At 48.7% G+C, this 17,096-nt stretch overlaps 1 protein-coding gene across 2 annotated transcripts in view; it reads left to right on the forward strand.

The window, feature by feature from the left end:
- The window catches only part of CIC (capicua transcriptional repressor), a 445,344-nt gene that overhangs the window by 207,748 nt on the left and 220,500 nt on the right, over positions 1-17,096 (forward strand). For both annotated transcript variants that reach the window (XM_086933054.1, XM_086933055.1), the window contains exons 7-8: positions 6,295-6,460; positions 10,430-10,623. In XM_086933054.1, the coding sequence (XP_086789180.1) occupies positions 6,295-6,460; positions 10,430-10,623 (360 nt within the window). The remainder of the gene's footprint in view (positions 1-6,294; positions 6,461-10,429; positions 10,624-17,096) is intronic.

The raw sequence follows: 17,096 nt of genomic DNA on the forward strand, positions 1-17,096 counted from the left end.
CCCCTTAGGGTTCTGCCGTATTAGTCCTCCAGCTTCCACTTGTAGCCTTTTTCTTCTAGATACTTTTCCCTATTGACTTCAGAGGTAGCGTTCAAGGTTGCCCTTGCGACCAGCACTTCTACACCCAGACATACCAGAGAAGGTAACCCAAAACTGCTGGTGGTTCTAAGGACCTTGGCTCTTACTTACCTTAAGTCCAGAAGAACAGTCCTGTTAGTGACCTATGCAGTGTATGTTTCTCCCTTACGACAGTATTACCGCACTCGAGGCTCATGCCTCAAATTTGACAGCTGTATTTGAAAATCGCTAACTCTAAGAGTACTTACCTGATCTCGTAGATCTTGGTGTCTAAATGAAGCTAAAAATCTGTTATTTTTCTAAATTGGTGTCAGATTTTCTTATTATGTGTGTCTGTTATTGACTCTGTGTGTGCAACACATGCCTAACGCTCCCCTCTGATCAGCCTAAGGCTGCTCAACCACACTACCACAAATATAGCCACTTCGGATATCTAGAGCAAGCCCCTGTACACTAATAACTGATACTGGGACTCTCTGCACAGTGCACCTGAATTTGGTACACTATCTAGAGAGCCAGCATCCTACTGCTTCAACACCCCATCAGGGGTAACCAGCGCTATATAAATGCAAAAATGTTTCCCTCTTCTATCCCTCCGTTATCCTTCTGAAACCAAATAACTGATGAACCTATCCACCACTCAAATTACTTTCATATTTCACTATACTAATTCAACACTAATCCTTAGCGTGCTATTTGCCGAAAAAGCGATTTGACACTTCGTATGGGGTAGTAAGCGCTATATAAATGCAACTACAATACTGACTGCACCTGTGGTTAGCAAAGAAAGGGACTGTTCCTGCCGTTTCCTGCTCAAGGAGAAGCTCTCTCCAGAGCCCAGTCAAGCCAAGAGACTCCAACGGCCGGCTGACTGGCCTCTTTTTCGCAGCACAGGGACACAGCAGTTGAAGCTGTCTACTGTGGCAAGTGGTAGTACTCTTCCCACATCCAGAGTCCACAGCGGAGCGTGCTTTGCTTACTTTGGATCTCAAAAATTGCTCATTTATGACATTCACAGAACAAAGCCCTCTTTTTGTCTTTCTCCAAACCACACAAAGAGTATGCTCTTTTTAAAGCAGGTGTTGCAAGCTGGAGAGTTGGGTGTATATCGACTAAAACTAAAGTCAAAAGACCCCTGCCTGTCCCTCCCAGACCCCATTCCACTCGTAAGAAAGGAGCCTCAAACGGAAAGTGTTACCCTGTAAGCAACTCTTTTACAGCGTGAATCTTTCTGGATTCACTATGCTGTGCATTATTCCGCCATCTAGTAGTTGGGTCCGGAATTGTAGTCTTTTTTTCTCTTTTTTTTTTTCCCCCGTAGCCCAGGTGGGCGTCTACATACCACCATTTGGTGTCTTTCGTGACGTTGCCGTGCTTCCTCCGGAAACTCCCACCTTTGGTCGCCATCTTCTGATTCTTTTTTCCGCCGTTGGGTCTGGATCGTTGCCATTGAGTTCCAGAGCTTTGGAAGAGGAATCAAGTAAAATCGCAGAGAATCGACAAGGTAGAAGGTTTACTACCAAAACCTCGACGTTCTACTGAAAATTTGCTCGCAGGGGGCTCCCTGAGTGCGGGGATGGACAAAACACCGTTCAAGTTTTGCACCAATTGCCACCACAAGTACGCCCAGAAGGATCAACATCCAGTCTGCAACCTCTGCCTTCCGCTAGACCACAGCAGCAAAGACTGCAACATCTGCTCGGCGTTTACACCCAAGACCCTCAGAGTAAGGGAGAGGCAGAGAAGTGTGAACTACAACATGGAGGGGCAGGGGCCACCTCCATCGCTCCGAGGTTTGGGTCTCTCCAGTGGAGATGACCTCACCACCAATGGACCGGAGGACTGCTCGGTCATCGAGGTCCATAAGAAGACGTCGAAGGAGGTAAGGGGGTCATCGACCCCTAAACACTCAAGCGACACTCGAAAAGGTGAAGCTAAAGCCCCGAGCGACACTCGTAGAAGTGAAGCTAAGTCCTCGAAGGGAGCTCTGCCGCCGAAACACTCGACGAAAGCAACAGCTACCTGGGACAGTCAACTTAGCGGATCCTTCGAAAAGGACTCCCAATCGGCGAAAGCCCTCAAAAAATAAAGTTTGTCGAAGGTTGCCCTCGAAAAGGACACCTCATAGCCGAGAAAAGAAGGGCCGACCGTCGTCGACGGCTCTGAAGAGAAGCGCTCCTACCCTCGATGCCGAACATGCCGCCGAGATGGAGAGGAAGAAGAGGAGGCCCGAGGCCGAAATGGCGAGCATCCTACAGTGGAAAAAGGACTTTGACGAGAAGATGAGCCAATACACCATCCCGCAGAAACCCACGGTTGAAGTCGAAAGGGACGACGAAGACGCGAACCGCCGAAAACACCCAAACCAATCGAGGAACTGGGAGATGAAGACTACTATTTCGAGGGAGAAGGAGACGAAGATCTGCAATCCTACCAGGACTCGACGTCCTCGGAGGCACAAGACATGGAATGGCAAGATCTCTATGCCGAATCGCTGGAAGAAGGAGTAGACACTTACCCTTCAAGGCCCTCGCCGCCAGACGACATAGGGATCTACAACATGGTCGTACAAAAGGCTGCACAGACTTATGGAGTGAAAATGGAGGAGGAGAAGCCCAAGGCATGTTTCCTCCTGGAAACTCTACTGGCTCAACAAACTAGGAGCCAATTCCTGCCCATGCTCTCTAGTGTGCTGGATCAAGGAAGAGAGGCCTTTAAGGAGCCAGCAGTATGCAAAGCTGTGACCCCTAGAACTGAGAAGTACAAACATTCTTCAAAGGACCCTGCATACATCCAAGGGTCAGTACCAGCTGACTCCATAATTGCAGCAACGGCTAGGAAGAGAGCCAATGTACCCACTAATGCCGGACCACCTCCAGACAAGGAGAGTAGGAGGATGGATCTCACAGGGAGAAAGGTGGAGAGAAATGCGGCAATACATTGGCGCATCGCAAACTCACACGCCCTGATCAACAGGCAAGCGTACCAACACTGGGATGAAGTGGGGCAGCTCCTAAAGCATCTACCAGACCCAACGAAGAGCAGCTCACCTGGTAGAAGAAGGAAAGAACATGGCAAACACATGCCTAAAATCGCCATTGGATGCTGCAGAAACATCGAGCAGGCTAATAATAGGAGTGACCGCGAGAAGACATGCATGGCTCAGAATTTCGGAATTGAAGCCAGAGGTGCAAAGTAACTTCCTAAATACACCTTTTAATGGAAAGCAGCTGTTCGGCACGCCAGTTGACGACAAGTTGACGCAGCTCAAGAAGGACAATGAAACATCAAGGTCTATAGGAGCGTTGCAGTTCAGGGTAATAAGAAGAGGCACATCCACGAGAATGCCGGGTGGTAGAGGAGGCAACGTGCCTACCACTTCGCACCAAACATTCTAGCAAGGCTACCAAGGGAACAACCAAGGCCAGCAGCAGCAGGGCCAGAAGCAGCAGAACTGGCAGTACCAGCCCCGGGGACAGTCCTTTAGAGGGTGCGGAAACGGACGAACACAAACATGAAGAGGAGGCCAACAGCCCTCAACCAAGTGACTCCACCATGGAACAGGCCCCCACCCTAGCAACACCTCAGGGTGTGCGGAGAGACATAAAGAAACACTGCAGCCGAACGTTAAACGACAAACAGTACCTCGAACACTCAACACTGGTAGGGCAAGAATAAGAGACTTCATCCAGAAATGGAGGACGGTCACATCGGACAAATGGATACTAAACATCATATAATACGGATACTGTATAGAGTTAGAAAAACAACCTCCGAACAGAAAACCAAGACGCAAGGCACTCTCAGCAAAGGAGCTCTCGCTCTTGCTCTAGAGGCGCAAGAACTGCTCAACAAGGAGGCAAAACCAAAGGAACAAAGGTGTTTACTCAACTTACTTACTGGTGTCAAAGGTGGATGAAATAGTAAGACCTATCCTAGGTCTAAGGTTCCTGAACCAATTCCTAAGAACTCAAAGATTCAAGATGACTTCCCTACAAGAGGTAACACCACAAATACAGCAAGGGGACTTCATGGCTACTATAGATTTAAAGGACGCATACTTACACATCCCCATCAACCACAAACACCAGCGCCTACTAAGGTTTGTGATCAACCAAAGACACTACCAGTTCACAGTACTGGCATTGGGCCTGAAATCCGCACCAAGGGTGTTTACAAAATGCCTAGAAGCTGTCGCAGCACACCTACGAAGGATAGGAATACACGTATAGCCCTATCTTGATGACTGGCTCGTAAAGGCAAGTTCGTACAGCCAATGCAAACTACACATCCAGCAGGTCATACTAACACTGACAAGACTGGGTTTCTCAATCTATTGGGAGAAATAGTCAACAGAACCAGAACAAATCAAGATATTCTTTGGGGCAGAGATCCACACCATACAGGCCAAAGTGTTCCCCAGCAGGAAGAGAACATTGGTGATACTGAAGGAAACATGTTATTACCATAAGTGGCAAGTTCTGACAGTGAGGACGGTGAGGAAGCTGATGGGAATGATGGCATCATGCATTCCCCTAGTCCAAAATATTCGACTACACATGAGGCCATTCCAGGAATGGATACAGCAGCAATGGTCACAGACAACTGGGAGTTGGGAAGATCTACTGGTTGTCACACACGCAGTGCATCGGGAAATAGCGTGGTGGAACAAGGAAAACATATCACAAAGGAAACCATTCACACAACCAACTCCATCAGTGACCATCACAACGGACGCCTCCCAGCTGGGGTGGGGCAGGCACATGAACAAACTGAAGGTGAGGGGGCTAAGGTCGCTGCAGGATGCAGTCAAGCACATCAACTACCTAGAACTAAAAACAGTGTTTCTAGCCTTAAAAGCATTTCAGAAGGAGCTGTACGGAACCAGGGTGTTTATCCAAAGAGACAATACCACAACCATGTTCTACATCAACAAGCAAGGAGGAACACAATCAGTAGCGCTATTGAGGCTAGCACAGGAGATCTGGACATGGGCCATTCCACTGAGGATAGACCTACTAGAAATACATCTCCAAGGGAAGCAGAAAGACTCAGCAGGCAGACGTTAGCATCCCACGAATGGGAGATCAACCAACAAGAATTAAAGAAAGTATTCCGAAAGTGGGGTACACCACAAATGGACCTAGTTGCAACACACCAAAATGCTAACACTCCGCATTCAGACAACCAGACCATCGGTGACAAGGTAATGCGCTATGGATAAGTTGGTCAGACATTTGCATACGCTTTTCCCCCCGATACCACTGATACACAGGGTACTCGGCAAATGCAGGATCAGAAAGTCTTCAAGCTGTGAAACTACACTGACCGGTAGAAACTATATATTCATGACATGTGGTGCTGCAGATTTTACATGTGCTCACCCCTCCTCCCCTCTCGTCTTGGTTGTTCCAGATGGTGTTATATTTTTACCTTTAATCTGCATGGTCATCTCTTTTCTACTTTTATGCTACATCTACATCCTCGCCTGCTTTGCGGAAAGACCAATTTAACAATCGAGCTGATGCCCATGTACATTACCAGAGATAAGTGGAGTAACTGTACCATGTGACTCAAAAATACACCTTTGAACCAAAGTAGGTTGTACACATCCGAGTACAACACTAGATGTCAGGAGTATGCACAGCATGTGAATCTACAGCACTCATTGCCACAAACAGATGCTTACAGGGTAAGTAACATTTTCCTTCTAAGGCTCCTTTGAAGACCATGAAGGTGGGTGTGACAGAGCAAAGGTACAGGCAGTTCAAGAATTTCAACCTGAAGGGGAATACTGGAGATTGATTACTGGTTAGAGGTAGAGGTTGGCAGACCCTTAAAAGTAGGGCTGGGTGGGGCGAGTACCTTTGACTGTGGTGAAGCCAGTGTGGGTGGAAAGAGCCGGTTTCATGCTCATGCGAGAGTGAGGGACAGAGGAGTGTTTGAAGTTCTGTGTGAGGTCAAATGTAATAGATGCCTCAGTCTTAGAAAATGTCAGTAGGCAGTGGTAGGCTGTGAAGTCAGCCAGGGAGGGAGGGGCTTCAGTCTAGTGTGAGTTCATGGGGCGGTGGGTGCCTCATGTGAGGACTGGGCTTCAGTTGTGGCAAGGTCAGGGAGAGATGGAAGAGGGTAGTTTTTCTATCTATGTTGAGGTCAGCAGGGGATTCAGGAGAATTCTTTAGTGTGTTGATTCAATAATTCTGCTTCTCTCTGCAGGTGAAGGAGGCGCACTTTAAGGCACATCCTGACTGGAAGTGGTGCAACAAGGACCGAAAGAAGTCCACATCTGATGTGAAACAGTTGATGCCTGGTCCAGGCGGGTTGCACAAAGAAATGAGGGAGAGAAGCATGTCAGAAACTGGCACTGCAGCAGCTACAGGAGGTGAGTTCAGTCTGTAATGGGGAGCTGCTATGTGAGGTGAACTCTGACCTCAGAAACCGAGCAAATCAGTAGATGCAGGAGGCCGAAAGAGGGCCACTGCTGTAGCCAAGGCAGACAAATACTGTTGGGAGTTGGCTGTCACCTGCATGATGTACAGACATGCTCCCGTCCTGAGTGCCTCCTGCCTGACTGCCTGTGTCTGGTTTCCTGACTTACATCACTCTAATCTAGCGTGTGCGTAGAGGCTGAGACCTGACCCCGGCATAAGTAGGTCTGGAACTTGGCCACCGACTTGAAGGAGTGCACCAACCGTGCCCTCATTTACTGACAGCGGACTACTGTCTCAACCATGAGTTTAGCTCACAGTGCTTTGGTGGCAGCGTCCCTAGTCTTGAGAATCCATGGTGAGATAAACCTTTATATCTGTGTTAGTGGTGTGAAAGCCTGTTGGCCCACTTGTTTCAAGTTTTGCTTCTCTGTGCTTACCCAGTACTTCACACTATCATTCCGAGTGTGTGTTTTGCATGTGAATGTGCGCAGCCTGCGTGGCACATGCTTGGTGTGAATGAGGCAGAGTAATGGAGGCTTGTGGGATCCATTTTGGATACCCCGCGGCCCAAAATGGAGGTGAAGGTTGTGTTCCCATACTAAGTAAGTTTATTGCTTGCATTCTGAGACTGAAACACCAAAGCAAGAGGCAGGCTTATTTTAGCTATTCAATTGGGTCTTTTGCTTAGTAAGAAGCTGCTGATTAGTCTTCATTACCACAGCCTTTTTGGTGGGTGTGGGGATGATGGGTGGGACTACAAACTCAGCTGAGCAAGGTGAGGAATCCTCTAGGTGAGGCCTATCCTATTGTCTTTCCCTGATTACTTCTTCAGTTGGGGCAGATCAGCCAGGTGCATAAACCTCACAACTCTTGGTGCCCGTCTTGTGGGGGCTTCAGACTGGAGATTACACCACTGTGAGGTGCCTTACACCTCACAAAGGCTATGTCTGGAGAACGTCCCGGAAAAGGACCCTTGAAAGGAGAAGCACCGTATACCAGTTCTTCAGTTAGACAGTGGATACGTATGTCCTGTCTGGTTTTGCTGTAAAATATAAATACATCCATAAAGTGGGATTCCACTACCTCACTTGTGGTATAGAATCCACAGCGACTCCTGATGCCCAAAACAGTATGCCTCTAAAATGCAGTTTTTCAAAGGCTCAATGCTCTGTCACAATTTGAGAAGGCTCTTCCAGCTGTTGCTGCTTAAGAATTGCTTGCTTCCTACTCTGCTAACGCGCACCACCCAATCTCCCCCAACCACCCACTGAGACAGTTTAGATGGGCACAGGTGGAATGTGTGTCCCTTGTCCGGAGTTTGCTTTTGCAAGTGGGGAGTGCCAAGACTCCCAACATGGATTGTATTGTAATGGGGTCAACAGAGGGTCAGAGCTAGCTGCCTATCCCACCTGCGTTCGAGGAAGGGAGCGGACAGGAGAGTGTATGTGCAGCTTACAGTGCCCTTTATGGACATTGTTTAGCCAGGTACATGTTGTACACCGCTCACGCATGGCGACCAGCACACTTGCCATTCAAGATACACACTCAAACCCTCACCCATTACATATGTTAAAGGCATCCCTCACATGTCCCAGACGTGATGAGACAAGCCCTCAGTCTTGGCAGACTGAGCAAGCCTTTGAGAGGATGTAGCTGGGTGCAGCATCCACAGAGGGCATCGGGTTAAACAGCCCCTACCCCAAATAGAAACCACGACCACCATTTTCAGTCTCCACATAGCCATGGTGGAAAGGGTTGAAACTGGGGATACATTTTGGGGGACTCCCCGACATGAATACCCGAATCTGATGTGTCACAGCTGTTAAACAGGGAGCACTCGCAGTGAGCTTGCATGATTTTCATGCTCAATAGGGGATTAAGAAAAACAGGGCGGACAATGAAATTTACAAGGACACACAACTTCACACACCGAGACTGAGTGGAGTGTTTGCTTCAACAGTGTATTGGGATGCTTGTTCTTGCCGCTGGTCTGTATTCCCGGTGGTTCAACAGTCTCAACTTGTCCTCAAATACATATTTTTAAGCCTGTGTTATCCTTTTAAATGTCTGAACTGTTTTTATGTTAGGTGAGAGCTGTCTGGCCCTGTATAGTCAGCGTCCCACAGGACTCAACAATGATGGAGCTGGGGGCCATTTGCAGTTCCCAGACCTGGCTGTAATGGATGTTAAAGTGACAGTGGTTGTAGGAAAGTGCCATTTTTGTATGATCACCCCCACACTTGTTGCCCTAATGCTTATGACCGAAAATGCACTGGTGCCTGCCAACCAGTCCCCAGTGCTCTCTACCTAGAATATGATGCATGTGAATTGGTAACGCTGATTGGCAAATACCTTAACCCCTTATAAGTCCCTTGTAAGTGGTACCAGTGGTACCCAGGGCAAAGGAGTCACCAGGGTCTGAAGCCTCCCTGAGTGACGCAAGTAAACAGATGATAGCAGGTCTGCCATTGTAGACTGAATGAGCAGTGCAAACTGCTCAAGCTTGACTTTGCCCTCACCATGCGTGGCAAGGTTTCAGAACTATTTCTAATATGTCAGTCACCCGTGAGTTATGCCTCCTGAGCCCAGGAGGCAGGGTGCATTATATTAAAGGTGCAGACGTATAAGTGCAAGCTTTTACATCCCTATAGTGGCCTCTTTCTAATATGAGCTACTGTGTCCAGGGGGCCTTAGGATAATATGGGCTGGCACCAACTGCATTACAGTACCACTGAAAAGGGTCATGTTTGGATCAAACAACTTGTCTCGGGACCCCTGACATGATAACCATGTCGAGTTTGATGTAGCCTGCACCCAGGTGGCTACCTTAGAGATTGCCCACCTGGTTGCCCCAGCCTTTCCTGTGCTCTGGCTGATAGGCCTGCATCTGCTGCTGCATAGACAGGAATCTGACCCTCTGTCAGGAGGTGTGAACACTCCCAAGAGTCTGAAACAAAGGCGTGGCTGGGAAGGTGGTGACACCTCCCTCCCTGGCAGGATGGCTATTGAAGTGGCACATCAAGACGGTGAGCTGCTAGCCACACCCCTAGTGTGGGTTACATCGTCTGTTCAGCCAAGGAAGAGGGTTATGGGTAGCAAAGAAGGTACGACCTCCGGATGCGGTCACCTCAGGGGTCGATTAGCCGCTGGGGCTAGTAGTCAATTTGCTACTTGCACCCACATCAATCCGCCGCTAAATCTAGTATTTAAGGGACACCCGATACTAGAACCTCAGATCTGATTTGTCTTGCAACAGAGAAGAGACGCGAGTCTGCGACCTTAGGACCTGCACAAAGCAAAGGCACGTTAACCTACACCTGAAGCAGCCACCCTACAGCTGCACAGCTGTGACTCGTCCCAGGTCGAAGACACGTTCCCCTAGACAGAGGGACCCCTTCAAGAGCCAAAGGCAACTCCAGAACTCACTTGACTATTGGAACGTGTCCCTTGAAGGCCGCAGATAAAGCACGCTCCCGGAACCAAAGAATCACTGGCCTTTGCTGTGAGAAATTGCCCTCTTTCTGCATGGTTGACCCCACTTTTTGCTGGATTGCTGATGTACTTTGACTTTGTGTGCCCTGGGCTCCTGCCAATCAGGTACCCAGGGCCTATGTTCTTTCCCTAACACTGCATTGAAGCCTAAACCCAATTGGCATCTCTGGCCACAGGTCAGCCCCTGTTAAATGGTATCACAGGTACCCAGGGCAGTGTGACAAGGGAAAGCCTTTGCTCTCTAGGATGGTGTTCATTGATGCCTGAAGCTGATGGGGGTTCTGCGATTTGCTGGTCGCTGTGGAGTCATGGATGATTAGCATGGTGCTGTGTGTGGCAGCTTTAAAGGAGAGTCTGGATACGTTCAAATGGGTGCTGCAGCTCTCATCTGACATCTTTTCTCACCGTTACATTTTTTGTCTCCACAGAGATGTTATCGGCTGCCGCAGTTATGCTGGACTCCAAAACGAGTGCTGCCATGGTAGGACACCCTTCAGGAGAACGTCCGGTCCACTCTGCCTCTCTAACCCAGCTGACAAGACCACGAGCCTTTTCCCACAGTGGGATCCACAGCACTGACCGAAGAGAGAGGGACAGCCAGGCTCTGCACGAACTCACACAGGTACGCCTCCTGCTCTGGCACGCTCCGCTGGCCCTTGTCTCTCCTGATACTGTCCATTTCTCTGCCTTACAGTGGATTACCCCACAGCTCCCTCCTCCTGCCTAGGTACACTCTTCCCTCATTGTAGTCCTGTCCTTGTGGTTTGCAAACTGTCCCGTCCTGGGCTGTCACTGGAACGTCTTTCCACAGTCTATCGTATTGCTCCCTCATTCTTGTGACCTCAGCTCTCACAGACTATCCCACACTCATTTGTCACTTACCCTTTCCATTTCACAGACTCTAACTCGTACAGCTCTCTTTCTCTGAAGTCCTTCATATACACAGTTAGTTTGTAGCAATTGTTTTGCTTCATGTGCTGCATAATCTCCTGCCATTTGCTGTTGGGTTTAGACTATTACATATTTTTTCTTCTAATTCTTGAGGTTTGGTTTCTAGAATGACTGGTGATCAGTACCCAAAACCAACAATACGTCATCACTTAGACTCCACCTTACATCACCTTTTTACGCCATTGGACTCAGTGTTGAACATAGGTGCTTCATCTGAGACCTGGCAAATGGATTTAAACCACTAAATGTCTGCCGCCTTTGATACGGTGAATCATGAGATCTTGTTGAAGCGGCTGTTTGAGGCGGGGGTGAGAGGTACTGCTCTGTTGTGGTTCCAATCATTTTTGCAGGATAGGCAGCAGGCGGTGTCTCTGCCCCCTTTTCAGTCAGCCTTTACTCTGATATCTCATGGGGTTCCTAAGGGGCTCAGCAATTATTCCAATACTTTTTAACTTGTATCTTAAACCTCTGATTTCACTCATTAAAAGCTTTAACATCAGGATTGTAAACTATGCTGACGACACGCAGATGATCCTCTCCTTGGATGGAGAGGATTCAACATCTGTAGAGGCTCTCCACAACTGTCTGCGTGATACATCACGATGGCTAAAGGATAACTCCCTCCAGTTTAATGCGGGGAAGACGGAGGTGCTCTTTAGCGCCGGGACTAAGATCTCCCGGCCGTTTCCAGACAACTTTTGGACCCCTGAAACAGGGACTAAAGTACGGCCTGTGGATTTAGTCCGTAATCTAGGGGTCATGTTAGACCAAAGGCTTAGTATGGAGACGCATGTAAAAAAGACGACTGCCTGCTGCTTTGCCATCTTACGCTCCCTGAGGAAAGTCTTGCCTCTTTTACCATCCCAAGCTCGTGCTCAAGTAGTAAGGTGTACTATCCTCAGCAGGCTGGACTATTGCAATGCCCTCTTGCTAGGGTCCCCTGGGTTCTTGCTGGATATGCTCCAAAGGGTCCAATCAACGGCTGTTAGTTTGGCTTTGGGGCTTCCGAGAAGAGCACATGGGCCGTCCTTTCTTGGCAAATTGCATTGGCTGCCGGTGAGACAGAGGATACAATTTAAGGCCCTCTGCATAGTTTTTAGGGCTCTCCATGGAATTGGCCCGGCCTCCTTACAATCGAAATTTGCCTGGTATATTCCAACTAGGCAGCTTCGATCCTCTGCGGCCAAGCTGGTAATGGTACCCAGATTTAGGAAAGTCAGAGCCGGAGGCAGATCTTTTGAGGTGGCAGCTGCCAAACTCTGGAATACGCGCCTGTTGGAGATTAGGCAAATTACTGAACTTTTTCCGTTCAGAAGAATGATTAAAACTTGGTTATTCCCCAGGATAACCGCCTGAAAGTTCACGCCCCCCTCGGTCACTGTCCGCTTCTTTTTGAACTAGTCAGCGCCAGGATGCCTGCAAGGTGAAAGTGCGCTTAATAAGTGTTTTAAATAAATACATTTTAAATAAATATGCGCAATGGAGCCCCAGCACATAGAATAGAGCACACATATTTTACTGACCACAAAACTTTACTACTCTCCTTCCAGGTCGTTTGAGAATGACTCTATGCAGGTGGAGGGAGGGTGTTCCATGTTGTCATTGAAGGTGAAACTGCTTCACCCCTGACCACCCCCTGTGCTTTAGGAACCTGTGCGGACTTCCAGTTACCATCTGTAGCTGGGGTAAAAGTGCCCTGTTGGAAGAACTTACCATCTGAACCCTTGGTCCCTACCCCCGGACTTAGACTGTCTCCAGCTTTAACCTTGCTTGTCCTGCACTGGTAGCAAGCGGCACCGTATTCATGGCTGCACTGCCATTAGAAAACCTGTACTCAGACCACCTTTTGTGTGGGCTACCACTACCCTCCCACAGCTAGCCTAGTGGCTGCAGCTGTGCCAAAACAGCAGACCCCTGTCACCACCAGAGCAGTGTCCTTGTCAAGGAAGGGTGAGACCTCTGTTGCCATGAGGGGAGTGGTAGGTAGACCAGGAACATTTGACTTCACATCAACAGCTGAAACTACATCACTGCAGTGCATGTATTGGTACCATTTCTCTAGCTTTGAAGACTAACCCTGTGCAATTTCCTCTGTATAATGCAATATTAACTATGTGTTCGAGGCATGTGGGCTGCTGAATTCATATCTGTGCATAGATCGCCGTCTAGTGTTGGGTCCGGATGATTGCACCTTGTTTTCCTGGAAGAGTCTTCGAAGTATCACGAGATAGGTGACTCCTCCCCTGGACTACAGTGCGCATGGGCATCTTCTCCATCCTCAGATTGTTTTTTTCCGCCATTGGGTTCGGATGTTATTCCTATACTCCAACTTCGGAATCGAAACAAGACTTTTCTAAAGGCCAAAAGGCCATCGAATTTGACGGTATTGTTCTCACTCGGTACTCATTGACTCGATCGAATTTCCATCTCGAACCGGTCGTCGACGCGGGCCGTTGGGCCCTTTCGACGCCACGTGGGCCTGCTGTCGATGGAAAGGAGCCCGTTCAAAAGGTGCCCACAATGCCACTCCAAGTTCCCGCATACTGACGAACACTCAGTATGCAACAAGTGCCTATCACCAGACCATAAGGAAGAAACCTGCCCAGCCTGTGCCCAATTCCGTTCGAAGAAAACCATCCAGATTCGACGGGCCGCTAAGCAAGAGATGCAGCGACAGGCACCGGAACCAGACAACTTCTTCGTTGATGACCAAGAACTTCCAGAAGCTGAAGATTCGGACCTACCGTCGAGGACTACTCTGACTCCGACGACGAGATCCCACCGGGGCAAATCGTGAGTACACTGCCACCGACACCGATTACCCCGTTACCGAAGGCTCCGGTTGAGGCATCGCAAAAAGGTCTTAGCCAAGATCTGAAGAAACATTTGCCAGCCCCGCCGTCCGGCTCGGCTCCGAAACCAAAGACTAAGCCTTCAGAGACCCCAGGGCCAAGTAACGTGATCCCAAAGAAGGTTCTAGAACCCAAGAAGGGCGTCGACCCGAAGGGCGTCGAACCGAAAAAGCCCGTACAGCCTAAAGGCGTCGACCCGAAGAAGGCCATCGACCCAAAGGGCGCCAAACCGGAAAAGGCCGCCGAGCCAAAAGGCGCCGAACCTAAAAAGGCCGTCGAGCCAAAGAAGGCCACCGAGCCGAAGGGCGCCGACCCGAAGAAATCCGTCGAGCCAAAAAAACCCGCTGTGCCGAAGGTCGCCGAACCGAAGAAGGTTGCAGACGTAAAGGGTGCCGCATCGAAGCCTGTGATCCAGCCGGAGAAGGCTATAGAACCAAAGACAAGTGCTCCAAAAAGACCGGTCGATCTGAAAAAAGCGATCGACTCGACAAAGGACAGTCAACCGAAAAAACCTGCGAGCACAAGAAGCTCATCGATCCGGAAAACCCGGTCGATCCAAAATCACTTGTCGACCCGAACAAAGGGTCCGAGCCGAGAAAAAGCAATAAGGCACCGAAAGTCGTCGAAATAGAAGGGGCTATCGACCCAGAGGCAATAGTCGATCCAAAACAGACGAAGTCAAAGACACAGCCACGGACAGTGGAAGAAGAACTCTTTCATCCAGATCCATCAGACGACCAGGCAAAAATATATATTAATCCTGAGACTGGTAAAGTCACAATCCTACACAGGAAGAAGAGACCACTGGACACGGACTCTCATTCCCCCATTCCTCTAAAAAAAAAAAAAAAAAAAAAAAAAAGGATTTTGCGACTTCTCCCTAGACCCTTGAATCCTTTCTATCCCACTATGCCTACTACGCCTTTTGCTCCTTACTCTCCTTCTCACTATGGGGACAATGAGGGCGACACAGGGGAAGATCCTCAGCATGATTGACTACCCAGAGGATCCTAACCCCCAAAATGAACCATGGGGAGAGCCAACTGACCCATATGACACGCATACCATCCCTGACGTCTCCTCATACCCAACAAAGCCGTCACCTACTGACGACACCATTGTCTTCAACCAACTAATAGACAGGGCAGCGCAGTACCACAACGTAGACCTGCACAATGACCCTATAGACGAAGACGTCTTATTTGACACTTTCCCTACTTCAGAGAAAAACGTCAGAACACTTCCTATGCTAAAGGGGGTATTAAAACACGCACCTGATATATTTAAAGATACAGCCAGGGCATGCGTAATCAATCCCAGGATTGAAAAGAAATATAGAGCGGACCCTACCTATATCAGAGGTCAGTTACCATTAGACTCACTGGTAGTGGCTAATGCACGCAAAAGGGCCAACTCACAGACAAAAGGGGAGGCTCCTCCTCCTGAAAGAGAGTCCAAAATCCTAGAGGCCTCGGGTGAAAGGGTAGCATCACAGGCCTCCAATTTATGGAGAATTGCAAATACACAGACTCTGCTAGCTCTTTACGACAGAGTGCACTATGACTAGCTTGAAAGCTTAATGCAACACCTACAAGCCTGAGCCTTTTAAAGCCCAAGCTAATAACCTCATACAGGAGGGAAAATTTATTACAAACGCCTCCATCAAATGTGCGCTTGACGCAGCCGACACTGCAGCCAGGTCTATTAACACTAGCGTTTTACTACGACGACATGCATGGCTGCGTATTTCGGGCTTTAAGAACGAGGTGTAGTCCACCATTCTTAACCAACCAATCAATCAAGACTTCTTTTTTGGTCCTGCAGTCAACACCATTTTAGACAAAATGAAAAAAGACACAAACTGCATAATCAATGGGTGCATTGCAGTTTCAGCAACACAGAGGTTCCTTTCGACGCTCCTCATACAGGCAGCTACACGAGGCAATACTTCACAGACCTCATCTACATACAAAGGCAACACCCAAGGTTCCTTTAACAAGAACTCCAACAGAGGAGGTTATAGGGGCAACAATAACAAGGGAAGAGGACGTGGAGGCAATAACACCAGAGCCTCCTCTGCCACAAAACAGTGACTTCATCACGCTACCTCCAGACCACCTAACACCGGTCGGAGGCAGGCTCCAACAGTTCCTACCTGTCTGGAACATAATTACCACGGACAGGTGGGTGAGACAAATTATCCATTATGGTTATTGCCTAGAACTCACTTCTACCCCACCAAACATACCACCCGGACACCGTCCTATGTCCAAAGAACACATCACCCTGTTACAACAAGAGATGAAATGCATGCTGGAAAGGGGGCCATAGAGCCAGTCCCTTTCCAACACCAGGGGACAGGAATATACCCCTATACTTTCTTATTCCCACAAAGGACGGTTCCCTCAGACCAATATTGGACCTCAGACCCCTAAATCAATACATACTGTCGGAGCACTTCCATATGATCACACTACAGCAAGTGCTCCCGTTGCTACAGCAAGGAGACTTCCTAGCAACATTGGACCTCAAGGACGCGTATTTTTAAATACCCATCCATCCAGCCCACAGAAAATACCTCAGGTTCACAATAGAAGGTCAACACTACCAACTCAAGGTTCTCCCCTTCGGGTTACCACGGCTCCAAGAGTGTTTACAAAATGCTTAGCGACAGTAGCTGCACATCTCAGGAGGCAACACATCCATGTGTTCCCGTACCTAGACGATTGGCTGATACAAGCAAAATCGTACGAACAGTGTGCAAGAGACACATCTCAAACACTTCAGCTGCTACACAGCCTAGGGTTTTCAATAAACTACCCAAAATCACATCTGCAACCGTTCCACACACACCAATATCTGGGAGCTACTATAGATACCTTAGTGGCAAAGGCATACTCAAACTCAGCGAGGATAGCCAGCATGCAGATGCTCATTCGCAAATTTCTGCCACAACACACTCTACCAGCTCGAGTCTTCATGCAGCCATTAGGCATGATGGCCTCCTGCATATTCATTGTCCCCCATGCCAGACTTCACATGCATCCATTGCAAGAATGCCTAGCACGGCAGTGGAACCAAGCTCAAGGACAACTAAAAGACCTAGTGTTGGTAGACAGTTGCGCTCACAACTCTCTGCAGTGGTGGAACCCACAAAACCTTTCCAAGGGGCGACTGTTCCAAGAGCCGGTTCAACAACTAGTACTAACAGCGGACGCATCACTGACAGGCTGGGGAGCCCACCTCCTTCACTACACAGTACAGGGGCTCTGGACAATCAAGCAAAAGAAAC

This window comes from Lissotriton vulgaris, chromosome 7 (assembly GCF_964263255.1).
Source record: "Lissotriton vulgaris chromosome 7, aLisVul1.2, whole genome shotgun sequence".
Taxonomy (NCBI): Eukaryota; Metazoa; Chordata; class Amphibia; order Caudata; family Salamandridae; genus Lissotriton; species Lissotriton vulgaris.